The sequence below is a fragment of the Garra rufa genome, chromosome 20 (assembly GCF_049309525.1).
Source record: "Garra rufa chromosome 20, GarRuf1.0, whole genome shotgun sequence".
NCBI lineage: Eukaryota > Metazoa > Chordata > Actinopteri > Cypriniformes > Cyprinidae > Garra > Garra rufa.
The window spans coordinates 9,632,515-9,652,336 of NC_133380.1; the positions used below are offsets into that span (position 1 = coordinate 9,632,515).

At 34.5% G+C, this 19,822-nt stretch overlaps 1 protein-coding gene across 1 annotated transcript; it reads left to right on the forward strand.

Annotated features, from left to right (window-relative positions):
• Positions 1–221: 221 nt before the first annotated feature.
• arl8bb (ADP-ribosylation factor-like 8Bb) lies at positions 222–12,689 on the forward strand. The gene is made up of 7 exons (XM_073825868.1): positions 222–416; positions 2,631–2,711; positions 2,869–2,942; positions 4,207–4,300; positions 4,923–4,990; positions 5,586–5,656; positions 8,952–12,689. The coding sequence occupies exons 1-7, from the start codon at positions 294–296 to the stop codon at positions 8,999–9,001; spliced, it is 561 nt and encodes a 186-aa protein (XP_073681969.1). The 5' UTR covers positions 222–293; the 3' UTR covers positions 9,002–12,689.
• Positions 12,690–19,822: the final 7,133 nt, after the last annotated feature.

The window sequence follows — 19,822 nt, forward strand, 5'->3', positions numbered from 1 at the left end:
CTTGATGAGCAGAAGAGACTTAAAAAAAAACATTAAAATTTTTACTGCTCAAAAACTTTTAACTGGCAGTGTAAGAGATTTAAGAAATGCGTACTTAGTTCCTCAAATGCTGTCGGACTTTTATTTTGAACGATATCCGCCCGATCATTTTCGGCGCGGCGCGTTTGTTGTGCGTCATTTGTTGTCACCTGACTTCAGCCTGCTTCCTCTTTCTCTTCGATTTGTCCAGCAGGAACAGAATCTGCCCTGCCTCATCCTGACCATCAGAGTTCACCCAGCAGCGCAGCGCAGAGATGTTGGCCCTCATCCACCGGCTCCTGGACTGGTTCAGGTCGCTCTTCTGGAAGGAAGAGATGGAGCTGACGCTGGTGGGACTGCAGTACTCTGGAAAAACCACTTTTGTCAACGTGATTGCTGTAAGTCTGGTTTCATTCCTCACAGTTTCAACATATTCTACCGTTGTCATGTCATCGCCTGCTGGGGGTGGAGAACAGATGCTTTAAAACGAGCAATGTTTAAATGAGCAATGTGTTTTTATGAATATGGGTGTGATGTTTTCCATGGACTGCTTAATGTTTTAGCCTGTCAGTAAATATGAATACAAGTTTCTGCAGGTTAGAGAACTCTGATGACTTTTAGGGTGGAGGAGAAGCCACTGGTGTGCTTCTGTAATCAGATTAATAAAGCCAGTATTGTGTTATAATATATATTATAATATTCACAATGTATTATAAGATTACAAAATGAGAATTTGGTGTCATGGGTTTCATGTTTATATCAGTGACATATGTTTTTTGATCGCCTTCATAGATTACGTGATCATTGTTGAAAGCAACCTTCCCTTTATGGATGCATCTGACTCAGAGTAGATGTCATTTGTGAGAGGCTTTTATTTCTAATATTCTTTAAGTGTTTTTGACATGTCAGTGCTGGTTCATTGTGGCTTTCCAAGTGTTTAGCACCTACAGTTACTCAGTTCCGAGCTTGTCACAATAATGCAATTGTGGAATCCATTGATAAACCTGAAAAACCTCACACTGTCCCATATTTCAAAAGGCCTCTGAGTGTGGCAGCCTGAATCTGATTTTAGGCAAACTGCCCAAATGCAACTTAGTGTCCCAATGGGTTTTCCTGAATCATGAGAGTTGCCTTTTTGCTTTTCATAGATGCTTCTGCAATGCAGCACAATATCAGGGTTTCTAACAACTCCACATAATGGTTTGATTTTCAAGGGGAAAGTTTCAACATCTCACAGGTGTTTTTCTAGTTTCAGTAAATGATTTATGGGCCATGTTTTGCTTGTACTATAAACCACAAGCCACAATAAAAATAGAGAAGTACCACAAGAAATGCAGAAGAAATCTTTTTGATTTTGCTTTGAAGATCTTCATATGCAGAGCAACATGCAGTTACATATAGTTGTATTGTAATATGACCATGAAGCTAGTTAAGCACTTTTAGATTTCTGTCCTTACAATGAGAACATCTCTCTCAATGAAGTGGCGTAGTTATGATCATATTTTTAAGGGAAGATCTTTTTCCCTTTTCACCTAAAAATGATTCGTTTGTCTCCCCTGAGACAAATTTTCAAATCCACATGGCATCTTTTGCACAGTTTACTAAGTTATGAAACATAATTTCTGGCTTGTGCCAACCATTTCTGTCACTATTACTAAAACTCCCCATGAATTGCTTGTGCAAGTTTTTTGGCTCAAAAGCTGTATTTTAACATTGATTTCCTCTTTTGTGCTATTACAGTGGTGGCCAGAATTATTAGAACAATTTGACCTGCTAAAACGGTTTCAAGTTATTTCTATCTTTTGCTGTAGTATGTCAGTAGGAAATATTAGTTTACATTTCCAAATATTCATTTTGCCATTAATTGTAATAATCCAGTGAGATTTTTGTTTGCATGAGGCATCAGTGTTCCACACAAAGGTATGATCTCATCATCATCCAGTCTGTCTGGAATGACCTGAAGAAACAACAAACTGAGACAGACTGAACCCAGAAGAACTCTGGCAACATTTTCAAGATACTTCAAGAAACCTACCTGCAAAGCTACCTGAGAAACTATGTGCAAGTGCACCTAGGGCAAAAGCTGCTTTAAACGCAAATGTTAATTTAACTTAGTTAATAGTTAATAATCTATTCATCATATTATTTTTGACAGCATCCTCATTTTACAGCATTTTCACACAAGTGCCTAAAACTTTTAACAGTACTGTAGCTTTGCAGGTAGGTTTCTTGAAGCATCTTGGAGACGTTTCCACAGTTCTTCTAAATTTAGTCAGTCCCGTTTTGTTCTGTTTCTTCATGTCATTCCAGACAAACTGGATGATGATGATTAGATCAGATCTCTGTGTGGAGCACCGGCCGTTGTCAGACTCCTTGTGCAAGCAGAAATCTTACTTGATTATTGCAATTAATGGCTAAATGAATGTTTGGAAATGTAAACTGATATTTCCTACAGACACGCTGCAGCAAAAGATAGAAATATCTAACTTAAAACCATATTTTAGCTGGTGAAAATACTAGTGTTCTAATAATTTTGGCCACCACTGTATTTTGTCACTATTATATAGAACTTTTTTATAATTTAAATGACCTACATGTTTCTCCTTCACTAGTCTGGTCAGTTCAATGAAGACATGATCCCTACAGTCGGCTTCAACATGAGGAAAGTCACCAAAGGCAATGTAACAATAAAAGTAAGTCCCATCCACACTGATTATTTTTCTACATCAAGGGTGGTTTTCTTGGATCCAGATATAAAGACTTTTATGTACACTTTATATGCATCACAAGTGCCTGCCATCATGTCAAAATTATTCAACCCTATAGCAAATATGTGCTGTTTTCTTGTAGATTTGGGATATAGGCGGGCAGCCACGGTTCAGGAGCATGTGGGAGCGATACTGCCGGGGCGTCAATGCTATTGTGTGAGTATGGTATCTGCTTTTTGTCCCCTCAGAGACTTTCAGAATGGTGTATTCTACTGCCCTCTGCAATACTTGATTCTGATTGGTCAGTGGCATTGAGCGGTTAGATATTTTTGCATAATGATCGTCCTAGTGCATCTAGGAGCTAGATAAAAGAGAGAACTTAAGATTAGACATTACTTTCTGTAGTCTGTTGAAAAAGGTTAGATTAATAATAAATTAATATACACTACCACGTTTGATTAAGTTTTTTTTTTTTTTTAAATAAATGTGTCTTATGATCACCAAGGCTGCATTTATTTGCTATTATATTTATATATATTTTATAATATATGTGCATTTTAATATATTTAAAAATGTAATTTAACCTCTACTGGAAAGAGTGAAGATTGATTTTTTTAATTTAATTTATTATTTTGTTCTCTTCTTTCTTTTTTATTTATTTATTTATTTATTTTTTAAATTCTTGACTTTATATTCAAATGTCTTTTGGGTGGGAGGGTTTTGATTGGGTTTATACTGAGACAACCTGTACTTTCTTATTTTTCACTGAAGTATATTATGTATGGTCTTGTTAAAATAGCATAAAAAATTTATTTATTCCTGTGATGCAAAGCTGAATTTTGTAACATCATTAATTCAGTCTTCAGTGTCACATGATCCTTCAGAAATCATTCTTATATGCTGACTTGCTGCTGAAGAAATATTTCTTCAGTGTTAAAAAATGCTTAATTTTTTGGTGGAAAAGGTGATCCATTTTTTTCAGGATTCTTAAAATAGAAAATTCAAAAGAACATGCTTTTTTATAACAATATAAATGTCTTTATGGTCGCTTTAAATCCTTGCTGAATAAAAGTATTGATTTCTAGTTGTTTTTTAAAGTAATAATATTTATTAATAACAAATAAATAGATATTGTTTTAGTATTCATTTTGTTCCTTTGTGTTGTAACAGACTGTATTTCTTAGCTCAAGATATAAACTATTATAGTTTGTTATAGTTTAAACAAAATAATCAGTATTTTTCGCCCATTTATTTACTTTTTTGATAAGTAGCTATGTAATACATGGTATAATGTACAATCAGCCAGACATTATCACAAAATAAACCTCTTCAAGACCACTCTGCTTCATGTTGGTGGTCCTGATCACCCTAGAAACGTTTATTTTGCGATAACGTCTGACTGACTATATATTATCCCTAACATGACGTTCTCGTGTTACATTATCAACAACTACATTACAGATTCTGTTGCTGTTTTCAGGTATATGGTTGACGCCGCAGATCGTGAAAAGGTTGAAGCCTCCAGAAACGAGCTACACAACTTGTTAGACAAACCACAGCTGCAAGGCATTCCTGTAAGAAGAATTCTGTTTTATTACAGAAGCTGATCATTTCCCGCTGTGCTGTTAATGGAGGGCTGTCTCTCATATTAAAAACCTTATTTAATTTAGCCATACATTTTTCTCACCATGAAAAATGCCACAGAAGCTGGCATGGCGTCTCTCTTGTTAATATGTTATACTGTTTTATTACTGCTGAATTTACCAAAACAACAGAAAACCAAGCCTAACCATCACACCACACCTTTTCCAGATCTTTCCCCAGCTGCTGTGTTGTATTAAAGGAGGATGACTAAGCATCTCTAGCGTCAGCTCCTGTGGTCCGAGATGTGCTCACTGGGGGCATTATAGGTCTTATCTTCAGCAGAGAATTCAGCACAGAGAAAACAGATCGCTCATTGATTATCTGTCTGTCGGGAGTGATGGGACTTTTGGCAGTGCCGTCCACTATTTACTAAAGCAAACGATTTAAAAAGACAGCTTTATCACGATCTGATGTAGAACCAACACCCTATAACATAAATCTTTAGGCACTGCAAATGAAAGTGCCAATGTAATCGTGCAAACTTAAAGAGGTTTCAAACAATTCAAGAAGTGCATTTGGGGTGATTTATTGTTACTAACTTATCCTTCACAGGTACTTGTCCTTGGCAACAAAAGAGACCTCCCCAGTGCACTAGATGAAAAACAACTAATCGAAAAGATGTAAGACTTTTATTGCTTGATCTTTTTTCAAATGCTTGTTTGATTAACAAGTTTGGGCCATAATAGTGAAAGATTTGTGTAGTGTTTTCTGCTTCATACAGATTCAATTTGCTGTCATATGATGGCAGTATGATCTCTAGGTGATTTAGATTGTAATGAAATTGAAATATTGAGAAAATCACCTTTACATATTACTAATCAAAAATTAGGTTTTGATATATTCATAGTAGGAAATGTACAAACTGTCTTCATGGAACATGATCTTTGCTTACTATCCTAATGATTTTTGGCATAAAAGAAAAAATTATAAATTGACCCATTCAATGTATTTTTGGCTATTGCTACAAATATAACCATGCTATTTAAGACTGGTTTTGTGGTCCAGGGTCACATATTAATCACGTAGCATTGCCTTCCTCTTTTTAGACTTTTTTTGTTTGTTATTTAACCTCCAAAATAGACTGTGTCTTATTTCTTATTTTTGTGTCTGTTTATTTCTGAGATGTTGTGACATCGGGTGACCATTCCCAGATCTTTAAAATGAGTTCATATAAGGCTACTCTCAAAAAATGGCTAATGTTTCCTTTTTCCACAGGAACCTGTCTGCCATTCAAGACAGAGAGATCTGCTGCTACTCCATTTCATGCAAAGAGAAAGACAATATAGGTGAGAGTTACTGCATTTAATACGAAACAGATTTACAGATAATGTTCTCACCCGCTTGTCATCCAAGATGTTCATGTCTTTCTTCCTTCAGTCGTAAATAAATAGTTTTTTGAAGAAAACTTTTCTAGTGGATTTCTATGGTGCCCCTAATTTGAACTTCCAAAATGTAGTTTAAATGCGGCTTCAAACGATCCCAAATGTGGTTGTAAATGATTCCAGCCGAGGAAAAGGGGTCTTATCTAGCGAGACTACCGGTTATTTTCTTTTTTTTATTACAATTTATATACTTCTTGTCTTGCTCTGCCTGAAGGTTAGGGTACAGTATGTTGAAAAACTCCCATCTTCTTTTCTCCCTCAACTTCAAAAATCATTTCAAAATCATCCTTCATCACTGCAATAGTACCAACCCAGTGTTTGCAAAGTGAATATGCAAAAACCCCCTTAACAAAAAAGGTAAAACAGTGATGTAGGGCAATTTTGAAGTTGAAGGAGAAAATGAGATGGTTTTTCGACATACCCTAACTGACCCGAACCAGAAAAAAACAGAGTTCAGGAAGAGCAAGACAAGAGTTTGAGGTTAAAAAATTAAAAATAACAGATCGTTTTGCTAGATAAGACTCTTTTTTTCCTTTGCTGGGATCATTTAGAGCCCTTTGAAGCTGCATTTAAAATGCATTTTGGAAGTTCAAACTTGGGGCACCATAGACATCCACTATATGGAGTATAATCCTGAAATATTTTCCTCAGAAAACATAATTTTTTTTACGACTGAAGAAAGAAAGACATGAACATCTTGGATGACAAGGGGAAGAGTAAATTTTTGTTCTGGAAGTGAACTTCTCCTTTTAATGTGGAAAATGATAACATTTCTTGAAAAAGTAACCGTGAGAGACCGCAAGAGTGCACAGAGTATGTTTACTTCAGCGGCTAATGCTAAATCAAATGAGTCATGAACCACCTCACTGTGACTCACATTACAGCGATGGGGAGTTGTTTTGTTCTTTTTAAGCTTTAGTTTTTTTTTCACCAAGCATTACAGTTATGGTGGTTGTGTTTTCATCTTCATTTCCGCTAAGAAGCTGTCCATTTGCATTTGTTACACTACATTACTCACTGTTTTTATTAGCCTTTCAAGCAGCAAATTAGCAAAGAAAAGCCAATATGTTTTCTTGGGAAGCCAATATGTTCCCAAACTATGACACACACACACACACACACACACACACACACACACACACACACACACACACACTCAAATGTACTCACAATTTTAAAGGCGTAAAACTGTTTTCGGGAGACATTTACTTGTTCACCTGTCAGTGATGAGTTTTATGTTTGCAAGCATCACTGATAGCAGTCATTCTGTCATCAAATAGCTGCGTATAAGAAAGTGAATCAACATAGTTGCTTAATAAGCCATTGACTGTTTAATTTAAGATTTAATGTTAAGATTTTACTTGTCTTGAAAAATCTGGTTGCCAGCAAGTGACTAAATGCCTAAACAGCAAAACTCATCTACTCACAAGTCTGGTTTTACAGCCTCATGGTGTTTATACACGATTCAAACTTTCTAAAGTGTACAATTTAAAAAAAGCCTGAAGAGTTGTTTGTAGCTTAATGGTGGTGACGATGACTGGTGCAGTTTGTTTTTAGCCTAACAACCTGGCAATTGTATTTAGGCTTCAAACTTAGTGATTTGTGAAGATGATTTTGATTAACAAAATGTGGAAAAGCCATAAACTTTTGAAGGTCACAGAGCTTATTTTGTGTAAGAATACAAAGGTCAGTGGAAAATCCTATTGGCTTTTTAATGAGGGAAACCGTGATGATGACTTCTGTGTGGGCCTACAAAAATACATCATCCGTGCAGAACTCTGTTGCTCCAGTTTGATGGAATATGAGCTAACATGCAAGAAACCAGCAATAATTATTCTTATTTGTATTATAAAGCTGCAGTGTGTGACTACAGTTGAGGTCAAAAGTTTACATACACCTTGCGGATTCTGCAAAATGTTAATTATTTTACTAAAATAAGAGGGATCATACAAAATACATGTTCTTTTTTTATATAATACTGACCTGAATGAGATATTTCACATAAAATATTTACATATAGTCCACAAAAGAAAATAATAGTTGAATTTATTAAAATGACCCTGTTCAAAAGTTTACATACACTTGATTCTTAATACTGTGTTGTTACCTGAATGATCCACAGCTGTTTTCTTTTTTTGTTTAGTGATAGTTGTTCATGAGTCCCTTGTTTGTCCTGAACAGTTTAACTGCCTGCTGTTCTTCAGAAAAATCCTTCAGGTCCCACAAATTCTTTGGTTTTTCTGAATTTTTGTGTATTCGAACCCTTTCCAACAATGACTGTATGATTTTAATATTCATCTTTTCACACTGGGGACAACTGTGGGACTCATATGCAACCATTACAGAAGGTTCAAACACTCACTGATGCTTCAGAAGGAAAAAACAAAGGGTGTAAACTTTTGAAAAGAATGAGGATGTGTATATTTTTCTTATTTTGCCTATATATCATATTGAGAAAGCTACAGAAGATACTTACATGTTTCCCAGAAGACTAAATAAGTAAAAAAATTTACCCTGATCTTCGAATTCGAAAGGTTTTCACCCCCTGGCTCTTAATTGAGTGTTTCCTTCTGAAGCATAAGTGAGTGTTTTAACCTTCTGTAATCGTTTCATATGAGTCCCTCAGTTGTCCTCAGTGTGAAAAGAGAGATCTCAGAATCATACAGTCATTGTTGGAAAGGGTTCAAATACACATAAATGCTGAAAAACTAAATTTGTGGTACCTGAAGGATTTCTCTGAAGAACAGCAGGCAGTTTAAGGGACTCATAAACAACTATCATTAAACTAACAAACAAACAAAAAAAACAAAACAGCTGTGGCTCATTCAGGTAACAACACAGTATTAAGAACACAGTGTATGTAAACTTTTGAACGGGGTAATTATTTTATAAATCCAATTATTATTTTCTCTTGTAGACTATATGTAAATGTCCGTTATGTGAAATATTTATTCAAGTCAGTACTAAATAAAACATAACATGCATTTTGTACTATCCCTTCTATTTTTAGTAAGATAATTAACATTTTGCAGATTCTGCAAGGTGTATGTACACTTTTGACCTCAACTGTATATTATAGTACATTTTTTCCATGCAACATTTTGTACTTTTGAATTGCTGTCAAACAGTTCAATGTTTTGGGGGTGAATCAAAAGATATTATAAAAACAACATAATTATTGATCTCTTCCTTCCTGCAGATATCACACTGCAGTGGTTGATCCAGCATTCAAAGTCTCGGAGAAGTTGAGAACAAACCACGTCCTATCCTTGAGTCCAGTCCTGCCCTAGTTCCAGCTCCCAGCTCAGCTCAGCGCTCTTTAGACCGGCCGGCCCTTCCTGTGACCAGTGACGCAGTCCCTCTCAGCTGCATCTGTCTGTCCAATAGCTGCCCGTCTCATTCATTCTCTATTACGCACAGACTGTCAGTAAAGCGTCTTCACCGGTGGGCCTCAGACTCCTTATGATTGCTAGCATTTGGTCAATTTTGTTGGCTGAATGTATTTATTTTTATTTTTTATTTGAAGCTAAACCTCTTTTGAACATTGGTGGCATGGTTTAAATTGTATGGTTTCGGAGATTGACGTCTTATTCTGTGAAATAGGATTGTATTATTGTTTGGGGCTTTCTTTTGGTCTGCTTTGTTTTACGTTTTTGTATTATTTTGAGTAATTTATTGTGTTAAAGCATTTTACCACAAAGAGTAGTTAGAATGAACATTTGAGTAGCTAGTATAGCTTCAATACATTTTAAATGTATACTGCTTTTCAAAAGTTTGGGGACAGTAAGATTTTTTTTTTTTTTAAATTGATCGCATTAAACTGATCGCATTAATTTGATCAAAAGTGATGGCAAAGACAAATAAATGTGTTTTACTCAAACTTTCTGTTATTCAAAGAATGTTATCACGCTTCCACAAAAATATTAAGCAACATTGGTAATAATAGGAAATGTTTCTTGAGCAGAAAAGCAGCATATTAGATTTCTGAAGGATCATGTGACACTAAAAACTGAGTATCGATGCTGAAAATTCAGCTTTGCAACACTGAAATAAATTACATTTTAAAATATATTTAAATAGAAAATAGTTATTTTATTTAGTAATATTATTTCACAATATTTCTCTTTTTACTGTATATTTGATCAAATAAATAGAGCCTTGGTGAGCATAAGAGAATCAAAAACGAGAAGAAATCTTATTGACCCCAACCTTTAATCTTTGTGTGGAGCCTAATATAATCGTATTTTATATTTGCTTGGGTTCAGATTCAAATTGTAGCGGGATGACTACACATTTGCCAATATCTGCCTTTCAGCAAATCTGGACGTTCTACTAGCTGATGATCCCTAATTAATATTCATGAGTCAAGATGATTTTATAATGCATCTCCCCACGTTTCCGATCATCTCCCCGGCTCTGTCTAAATCTTTTCCTATTTGAGTCTCATTACAATAACAAAGCCCAGCTCATTAATATTCATGACCCACAGCTCATGGACATGCTTTACATACTGCATAAAACATCTCAATTATGAAAAGTGTCCTCTACAGGATCCTGTGTTTGTCAGTGTTGACTGTGTACCACTGATGGACTTCTTGGCATTTACAATAATCAGTGAGCATTAAGTTAAGTGCCTTTTGCAGAAACTCACAATTTTAAAGCCCAGAATGGATATAGTGTCTTATATAAACACAAACAGCTAGTCTAAACTTACAGTAGGTGCCATTATCATAATATTAGCACTGATTATTCTACCAAATTGTCTGATTAAGTACAGTTGAAGTCAAAAGTTTACACACACCTTGCAGAATCTGCAAAATGTTTATTTTACATATATGACATTTACATATAGTCCACAAGAGAAAATAATAGTTGAATTTATAAAAATGTCCCTGTTGAAAAGTTTGCATACACACAATTCTTAATACTGTTTTGTTACCTTTTTTTGTTTAGTAATAGTTGCTCATGAGTCCCCTTTTTTGTCCTGAACAGTTAAACTGCCTACTGTTTTTCAGAAAAGACTTTCTTTTTTTTTTTCTCAGTATTTTTTTGTATTTGAGCCCTTTTTAACATTGACTGTATGATTTTGAGATCCATCTTTGCACACTGAGGACAACTGAGGGACTCATATGCAACTATTACAGAAGGTTCAAACACTCACTGATGCTCCAGAAGGAAAAATGGTGCATTAAGAACCAGGGGTGAAAACTTTTGAACAGATGTGTACATTTTTGTTAATTTGCTTAAATATCATTTAGTACTGCCACAGAAGAAACTTACATGTTCTCCAGAAGACAAAAAAAGTTAAATTTACCCTGAAAGTTCTCAAAAACTTTTGACTTCAACTGTATATACTGTGCTAAAATATATACCTTAATGGTTAACATAAAAAACGAAAGTTAAGTTAGTTGAGAAACATGATTTATACACTGAATGTGGAGGGTCTCACTTTTGGGTGAAACTATCCAAAGTTGTTTGCAAATTAACAAAAAATGAATCCAGGTTTTTTCGGCAGTGTCTCAAATACTATCTGTAAGTCATTTTTTTTTTTTTGACCAAGCCCCTAAATGCTGCAAATTCTTCCTCCTGTCTTCTAAATATTAGTTTTACATCTGAAACATTGCAGTCATCTTCTGTTATTTATGATTTATTATTACATGGTGTTCATTAATCAGTAGTTTTTGCCGACACATTGCTTGAAGACTGAGATGAATAGACTTTCTGCTGTAGTGTTTAGACTGTTCTTACATCTCTAATCTACCTCAGTGGTGTCATGAGCTACAGTGAGCGTTTAGAGAGATGTGTACCATGGTGAGAGAGATCTGAAGTCTGAATACTTCAAGCCAACATTTGCTGCTGTTGTTTTATGAAGCATTTCTTCAAGATTTCTTCGTTTTTGTGTTGATACTCAGATTAAATATTAAAAATGTTTGGTTTTCTATACCAAATCTAGGACTCAATCCTGAGAGCAAACGCTTTTGTTTGACTGTATATTTGTGTGAAAATCAGAAGTAAATGAGAGAATTACAGTTACTGAGAAGCATTAGTTGAGCTGCCATAAAAGGCCTGATAGGTGCATCGATTAGCATTAAATACTGTTATAAGCATAAACTGTTGTTCATCCAAATACTAGTTAGTGAAATGTAGTGAATCCATTCTCATGGATATGAACTACTATGGCAAGAAATAGATCCATTTTTGGTTTAGTAGTTCATATACACACACTTTTTATCATTTTTTTCCAAATAAGCTGTCTTTTTTATTATTATTTGGAAGGGATGATTCAAATTAACATTGTGTTTTGTTGTTTAGGCTTTTACGAAATAGGCAGGACTGAGTTAAAATGGACATTTATGATCTATATAAAATTTGTAAGTCATTGTCCAAGATTGAATGTTGTTTAACCTGTTTATAAAGGGCTTTAATAAATGCTACAGACATTTTCTTTCATAGAAATATATTCAGTTATCTCAAATGGGTGCCCACAAATCCCAGATTGTTTTATATTTTTATCTGACAAATTCAAGGCCTTAGAACAATATTGTAATTTGTGATTGTTTTGACATTACTAAGTCATTCCTGCAACCTTGTAATACAAGAATGGAGGTCACGCCTTTACCATTCACATTTCTCTCTTCCTCTTTGCATTTCTTCATTCATTCAGACATGATGTGTGTTGTTAATTCTGCTCACCCAAATGCAGCAGGTCTGTGGCCAAAGCTTGTTTCCTCATGTGGTTTTCTCTGTGCCGCCTCTAAACACTATACAGGATGGTGTCTTCTCTCTTTCTTGTGACTATCCACACATGAAAAATCAGTGGATCTGTTGATGACTTTGTATATAAGCAGATGTAAAACTTTTGTTTGTTTGCAGAGTTCTCTTATTTGTCTCCTGCATTTTGTTTTGTGATCGCTCAATAAATTGTTTTTTAAGGTGACTGCCAGCTTGCGTGTTTTGTCATTTTGTACCATTATGTTTGTTTATTTATTTATTTTTGGCTAGAACAGACCACAATATTTAAAAACTCTGTTCACGGTAAGTTTATTTTCTGGTATTTTCTGAAGTGGCTTATTGCAGTGCGTCAAGAGGCCACATGGTGGCAACAGAGTGCCACAGAGCTGCATTTATGTTTGAGTTTGTTTTAAACCAGGTGCGTGTCAGCTTTGAAGAACTGTTTTCTTTTTTTACAGTCTATGGTTTTAACCTAAAACCTGTCATAATAAAGTATATGTTCACGTTTAACGTATTACTATTATCAAAATATATAAAAATATATCAACCAGCTAAATGTTGTGAATGATCAACATTTTTACAGCACCTTTTTTGTGTACAGACTCCACAGAACCATACTGCAATCGGTCATTTTGGCAAGTATACTCATGATAATGGTACAGCACAGAACGTAGTATACAGAACGCTTTTAAGATTTAAATCTGACTATAGTCTGTATGGAACTTCTTAATTTTTTTATTCACGTTACCAGTCAAAAGTTTTAGATTTTTAATTTTTTTTTTTTTTTTTTAAAGTCTCTTCTGCTCAACAAGCCTGCATTTATTTGATCCAAAATACAGCAAAAGCAGAAATATTGTTACTATTTAAAATAATTAAAGTAATTTATTCCTGTGCTCAAAGCTAAATTTTCAGCATCATTACTCCAGTCTTCAGTGTCAAATGATCCTTCAGAAATCATTCTAAAATGCTGTTTTGCTGCTCAATAAACATTTATTATTATTATTATTATTATTATTATTATTATTATTATTATTATTATTATCAGTATCTAAAACAGTTGAGTATTTTTTTCAGGATTCTTTTATGAAAATCAAGAGCCAAAGATCAGCATTTATCAGCATTTTATTTATAAAATAAAAGGCTTTTGTAACACTATAACATGCAAAAGCTTGGAGTCACTAAAATATTTGGGGGGGGGGGGGGGGGATTATATTAATTACCTTTATTTAGCAAGTATGCTTGAAATGAATCAAAAGTGATGATGAAGACATTTATAAATTATAATGTTACAAAAGATTTCTATTTTAAATAAATGCGGTTCTTCTGAACTTTCTATTAATCAAAGAAACTTGAAAAATTCTACTTTTGTTTTCAACAAAAAAAAAATAATAATGTTTTTGAGCAGCAAATCAGAATATTAGAATGATTTCTGAAGGATCATGCGACTGGAGTAATGATTCAGAAAAAATCAGCTTTGAAATAACAGGAATAAATTACATTTTAAACTATTTTCAAATAGAAAACAGTTCTTTTAAACAGTAAAAATATTTTTTCAAATTTTTACTGTTTTCGCCGTAGGCCTACTTTGGATCAAATAAATGCAGGCTTGGTGAGCAGAATAGACTTCTTTAAAGAACATTAAAAATCTTACAGTTCAAAAACTTTTAACTGGCAGTGTATTTATTTATTTTTTATTATATTTTTAGGCAGGTCCACCTCAGCGCTCATCAATGTCAAAACGATAGAGATAACGTTAGCCAATCAAATCGAAGAAGGCGGGCTTTACAGTTACCGAAGTTATCAAATATGACACGACGCTTCAGTGTTTGTTTAACGGTGAAAGAGTGAGAGGTAAGATGTAACAGTTAAACAATTTTACATTTGAAAACTTAAATTTACGATATGAATGTTAAACGACCAACAGTAATATCCAGTGATGTCCGTTTTCGCCGTTTTGAATCGAAAATGTAGACTGAGTCAGTCACGTGATCCACTGATTGAAGTTGATTACTTAACAAATATAAGTTAATCTTGTTCTTTTAATGCTCTTATTTTTCGTTTTCATTCCCTTAAATTTCCAGTCCAATGTTCAAAACATGGTAACAGCATTGTACTGGTGTGGTTATGGCATCTACCAGTAGTTTCTACCCAGCAAATCTTTGGCCTCTTGCTCTGGACTGTTCACAAACACTCCAGACAGGCCAACAGTGAAAGCAATGAGCTATGCATGTAATGTTCATATGTCACATTGACATTTGTAGCTCAAAACTACAGCTGGTCTTATTTAAAACCGCCTTACTGTATCATGCCAGACTTTAGGAATATAAAACAAAAGGCTTTCACATGACCCCTGCCAAACCAATTCCTGCGTTTCATTCAACACAATAAAACATTTGAGGGAACATTTGAATTTCATGCATCGAGTCTTATAAATCAACAATTTGGGGTTGTTTTGGGTCCGGAGGCATTAGCGTATTTCTTAAGTACCTGGCTGCAACGTTGTAGTCTTCTGACAGCAAACAAGATGTTTTATCCATTCATTATGTCAAAACGTATAAATGTCTAATACAAACACCTTCTCTCGTCCAGGTTTTACATCACAAACCCCTGAGGTTCTTTAAAATGAAGTACTAGATTTGGACAATAGTTGATGTTTTGGTGAAGAAGCACACAATATGTTTTGAGAGCATATTATAGCTTATATGACAGCAGTTTTATGGTTTTGAGCTCTGTGGTAAACAGCAGAGGATAGACAGGGGAAACCGGTCTTTACCTAAAACAGGTAAAGCAGACTTACTCTAAAGACTAGCATGTTTTTGCACACATCTGGACCTTTACCAACCCCCTGAGAGCAACAAAGAACATTAAAATAAAACCCACACTGATTAATCCCATTTAGTTGAGTACTAATGAACAGCTGGTGGGATTTGTGTTGTGGTAGTGAGGTAGTAAAGCTGTGTTTGCTGATGAGGTGTGTTGTAGTAAGTGGAATGATTACAGGTTCAGTCCTGTATGAGTTTATACAGGGTCATGTATTTGGCCTTCAGTCAGAAACAGATGCAGAGAGGTTTGTTATGAATGAGAGGTCGTTATCAGCTTCTATTGTTGTCATTGACAGCCATTTATTTTCAGCATTAATGTTTGCGCTGCATGATTTTGAATTCGCAGAATTCATGCCAGATTTGCTACGGTATAGACTTCTGTGTATTCAGTCACTGTTGGAATAGAACATAATATGAATACTATTTATGCAATATACAGTATGCACAATGTGTAGAGTGTGCAAATTCTATTAATAACAGAAAATCATACTACATTTATAGAAGTGTGCAATATACATCCAAGCACACTGCCCAGGGTACTAAATACCACAATGCAATTTACTCAGCCTGATTTGTGTTGTAGTATTCTAATATCTGTAATATTTAATATTGTTTTGATTTTATTCTAGTATTTTTGTTTTTTAAGATCTTTTTTGGTTTTATTGTAGAAATGTTTTTAAAGTCTGCTCACCAAGACTGTATTTATTTCATCCAAAGTAGAGTAAAATAGTACAAATTTGAAATATTTTTACTATGTATATTAATGATTTCTTATTTTATTCCTGTGATCAAAGCTACTTTTTTATAGCATCGTTACTCCAGTTTTGAGTGTCATGTGATCCTTCAGAAATCATTCTAATATGCTGATTTACTGTTCAAGAAACATTTTATTAGTAGTAGTAGTAGTAGTAAATTAGTATTATTATGTATTATAATGTAAAACAATCAGGTGCATTTCTTTGATGAATAGAAAGATCCAAAGATCATTATATACTATACAAAAGTTTGTGGTCAGTATAATTTTTTATTTTTTTTGTGTGTGAAAGAAATTATAGAAATTAATAGTTTTATTCAACAAGGATGATGATCATAATAATGTTTTTTTGAGCAGCAAATCAGAATATTAGAATAATTTCTGAAGGATCATGTGACTGGAGTAATGATGCTAAAAATAATTTAAAATTAAAAAATATTAATTAAAATTTTAAAATATATTCAAATAGAAAACAATTATTTTAAATGGTAAAAATATTTTTAAATTTTACAGTTTTTGCTGTACTTTGGATAAAATAAATGCAGGCATGGTGAGCAGAAGAGACTTAAAAAATATATTTGTATGTAAAATATTTATATTTATAAATAAAATAAATAATATAATAATATTAATACATTTAAAAATATAATTATATTTAATTATAAATCTATTTTTTATTGTATATTTATATTTAGAATATGTGTGTGTGGCTGTGTGTTTACATTTTATTTTAGTTTTATGATTATTTTTATTTTTTTATTTTAGTTTCTTATATTTATTTTGTTGTAGTCAAACAATATATTTGTTTATTTTATTCTGTTATTCTAGTTTTACTTTCTTATTCGACCAAAGGTTAACAAAGCATTGCACATAATTAAGATTGTAAAGTGATTTTTTTTGTGATACGATAACTACAAACTACTTGCTGAATTAAACATGTAATGAGGTCATGTGACTGTTGCATTCTGAACATAGCCATTTAATTCATTTGTGATCCTCCCCCAAACTGTTCAAAAACACTGATTGACCGATGTTTATATTGGCTGATATTAGTCTGAGATTGGCTGTGCAGTCAGCCTGACAACCACTAAAATATTATTAATCATTTAGAAAGTTCTGACTCATGTACAACAAGCAACACAAACTCACTTAATCACCCACACACACACACACACACACACACTTAAACATTTAAGTGCAGTTTATCAGCACTAGAGCAGGTTTCTCCAGGAAGACTGACAGCTCTCTGACAGGAAGCTGACGGTGATAGGAATAAATGGGAGAGGTGCTCTCACGCCCCAGGCTTGTCACCATGCCTGCGGCCTGTGATAATAAGACAGCGCTGCCCGCTCAGGGTGTCAGATTATGGAGCATTTTCCCCAGAAGGGAACGTGGCCTGTGCAATTAAAAGCATCAGTGCTGCAGGTCTTTCCAAAAGTCTTATCTGAGAGTTCGGTAAAGTTTAAGCCTTATCTAAGGAGCAGAATATCATAGGAGTCTTAACACCACTTAGAATACCTTAAACCACTCAGGCCTTTTTGGGTTTTCACTTTCTGAATTAAATGAACTGCAGTTTTTTACGGCACCAAGTCAAACTTTGTGCATTAAACCGAGTGTGATTTTATCTTTGCAACTCGTGCATGCTCATCCCTCTCCCCATCTCTGTGAGAAAAATGATTTCACTTTAACCTCCAGACAACGTAATGAGCGAATGAATCACACCTTTTTATTCGGCGCTGTGATTTCTCACTCTTTGCTTGAGCGGCGCGGCGGAGCTGAAAGCTCTCACCTCTGCTGCCAGAACTTGAAGTGCTCAGAGTCCCTGCAAATTGTCTCTCATCCTCTCGTTTATCTGCTTGGGGAGAAAAGCCCCCATATCTCTCGTCGCCTGTTAACACGGACACGATGTTCCTCTTCAGAGCACTCCAAATGGAGCTGTGATACGTTCAACCGACAGGAGCTGAGAGAGAGTCCTGTGCTATTCTCTGACATTTGGAGCTGTTTTCAGTTTTGACCTCTTATGCAACTATTTATAATCCATATTAAGATTTTTGCTTACTCAGAAAATAGATTTCTTGCTCTTCTTGTTAAATTTAGTTAATATGTATTAATTATACTGAGCTAATTCAACACAGTTTTTGAATATTACGTCTTAATTGCATGCAGTTAATTAACAGGACTGTTAATCAATTAACCTCATTCTCACTCCCTCATGTAAAATGACAAAATCCCTTACTCCAAAACTTATAGCACTTACAACAACAGGCCAGCGGAGGCAGCAGCGCTCAGTTTGATGCATGCTTTAAAGTAACAATAAAAAAATACAGTTTTGAAAGCTTCGATCACTAGTTTTTTTTACTCTAAAATAAAAATGTGCATTAGCTGGACCTTACTGGAAAACAAATGTGACCCTGGACTACAAAACCAGTCTTAAGTAGCACAGGTATATTTGTGGCAATAGCCAAAAATACATTGTATGGGTCAAAATTATCGATTTTTCTTTCATGCCAAAAATCTAAGGATAGGATATTAAGTAAAGATTGTTTGACCGATTGACACTTATACCAATAGATAATATTTTAAAGCATGATTTGAGCAAGTTTTTCCTATTCCAGCAAGATATTTGCATGCCTGACTGGAGGTGTTTCCAAGATGGCTGCCAAGTGAACTAGGATTACTGTTTGACAGAGAAACGTATCCTGTATTACTGTATAATCCTGGCTTCTCTCAGACCAGGTGTTGGTGAGTTAACTATCATCCTTTACACTACAAGAGCACCTGTCTTTGTTACCGTTTTAGCCTGGTTATCATGTTGTCAACCATTCAAAACTTGAACAAAAGGCTATAGAGCGTTAACAGTGCCAGAGAACCGAACGAAACTTATTATGCTGATTATTGCTGCTGAAAGTGGTTGAACATTGTCAAGTTTGGGCCTGTACTAATCGGTTGGACCAGGAAAAAACAGTTGGAGTACTATAGACTGCCAAAAGGTATAACAAATCAAGAAGAGGAGTGCAAAAAAACTGTCTGAGGAACAAAAGGCCTTTGTGGTTGGCCAAACTGAACCAGGATTTCCAGGGCAAGAATCTTGACAACATTTGTGTTTGTTCTTATCTTTTCCGGTCAGGTAGGTGAAATGTTAAGCTAATATCTTAATACTGCTTGTATGTATCTTTTCCATCTATTAACTTTAGTTGGCAAAATATTGTGCCCTTTCCTGCTTACTAAGACCTTCTCAGTATGATTGAGCAGCTTCCACATGTTTTTTCGTGGTTTAGACAGCATAAATTAGCAGAACAACGTATTCAGTAGTACATTATCTGTGCAATCCACGCTGTGGTTTATATCTGAGTATCACCAATATGGCTGCAGATCTGGATTAACTGACCAAATCATGACACAAGTGCAAACCCTCTATAATGATTATGAGTCCAACTCTTTGTCAAAGAAATTAATTGGCTAACGAATATCTTAACTTCAAGTTTGTTTAAAAATTAATTGATTAAGAATGAAGGCTATTCTTTCAGTGTTTTAATATCTCAACCCACCGATTGGAAAATGTGTGCTCATTTCATGCCAATAGCTGTATTGAGTGCTGAGGAGATTACAGGTTTATGTGAAAATGGCAAAGCTATTTGTGTGTTCATAGTTTGGTTTGTTTGTGGGGCTTTGTTTTATTTCTCAGACGCTTCCATGAGTACAGAGTAAACTGTTTAACCCAGTGAAATGCACTAATTGGAATGGCTTGAAAGCATTAGGATG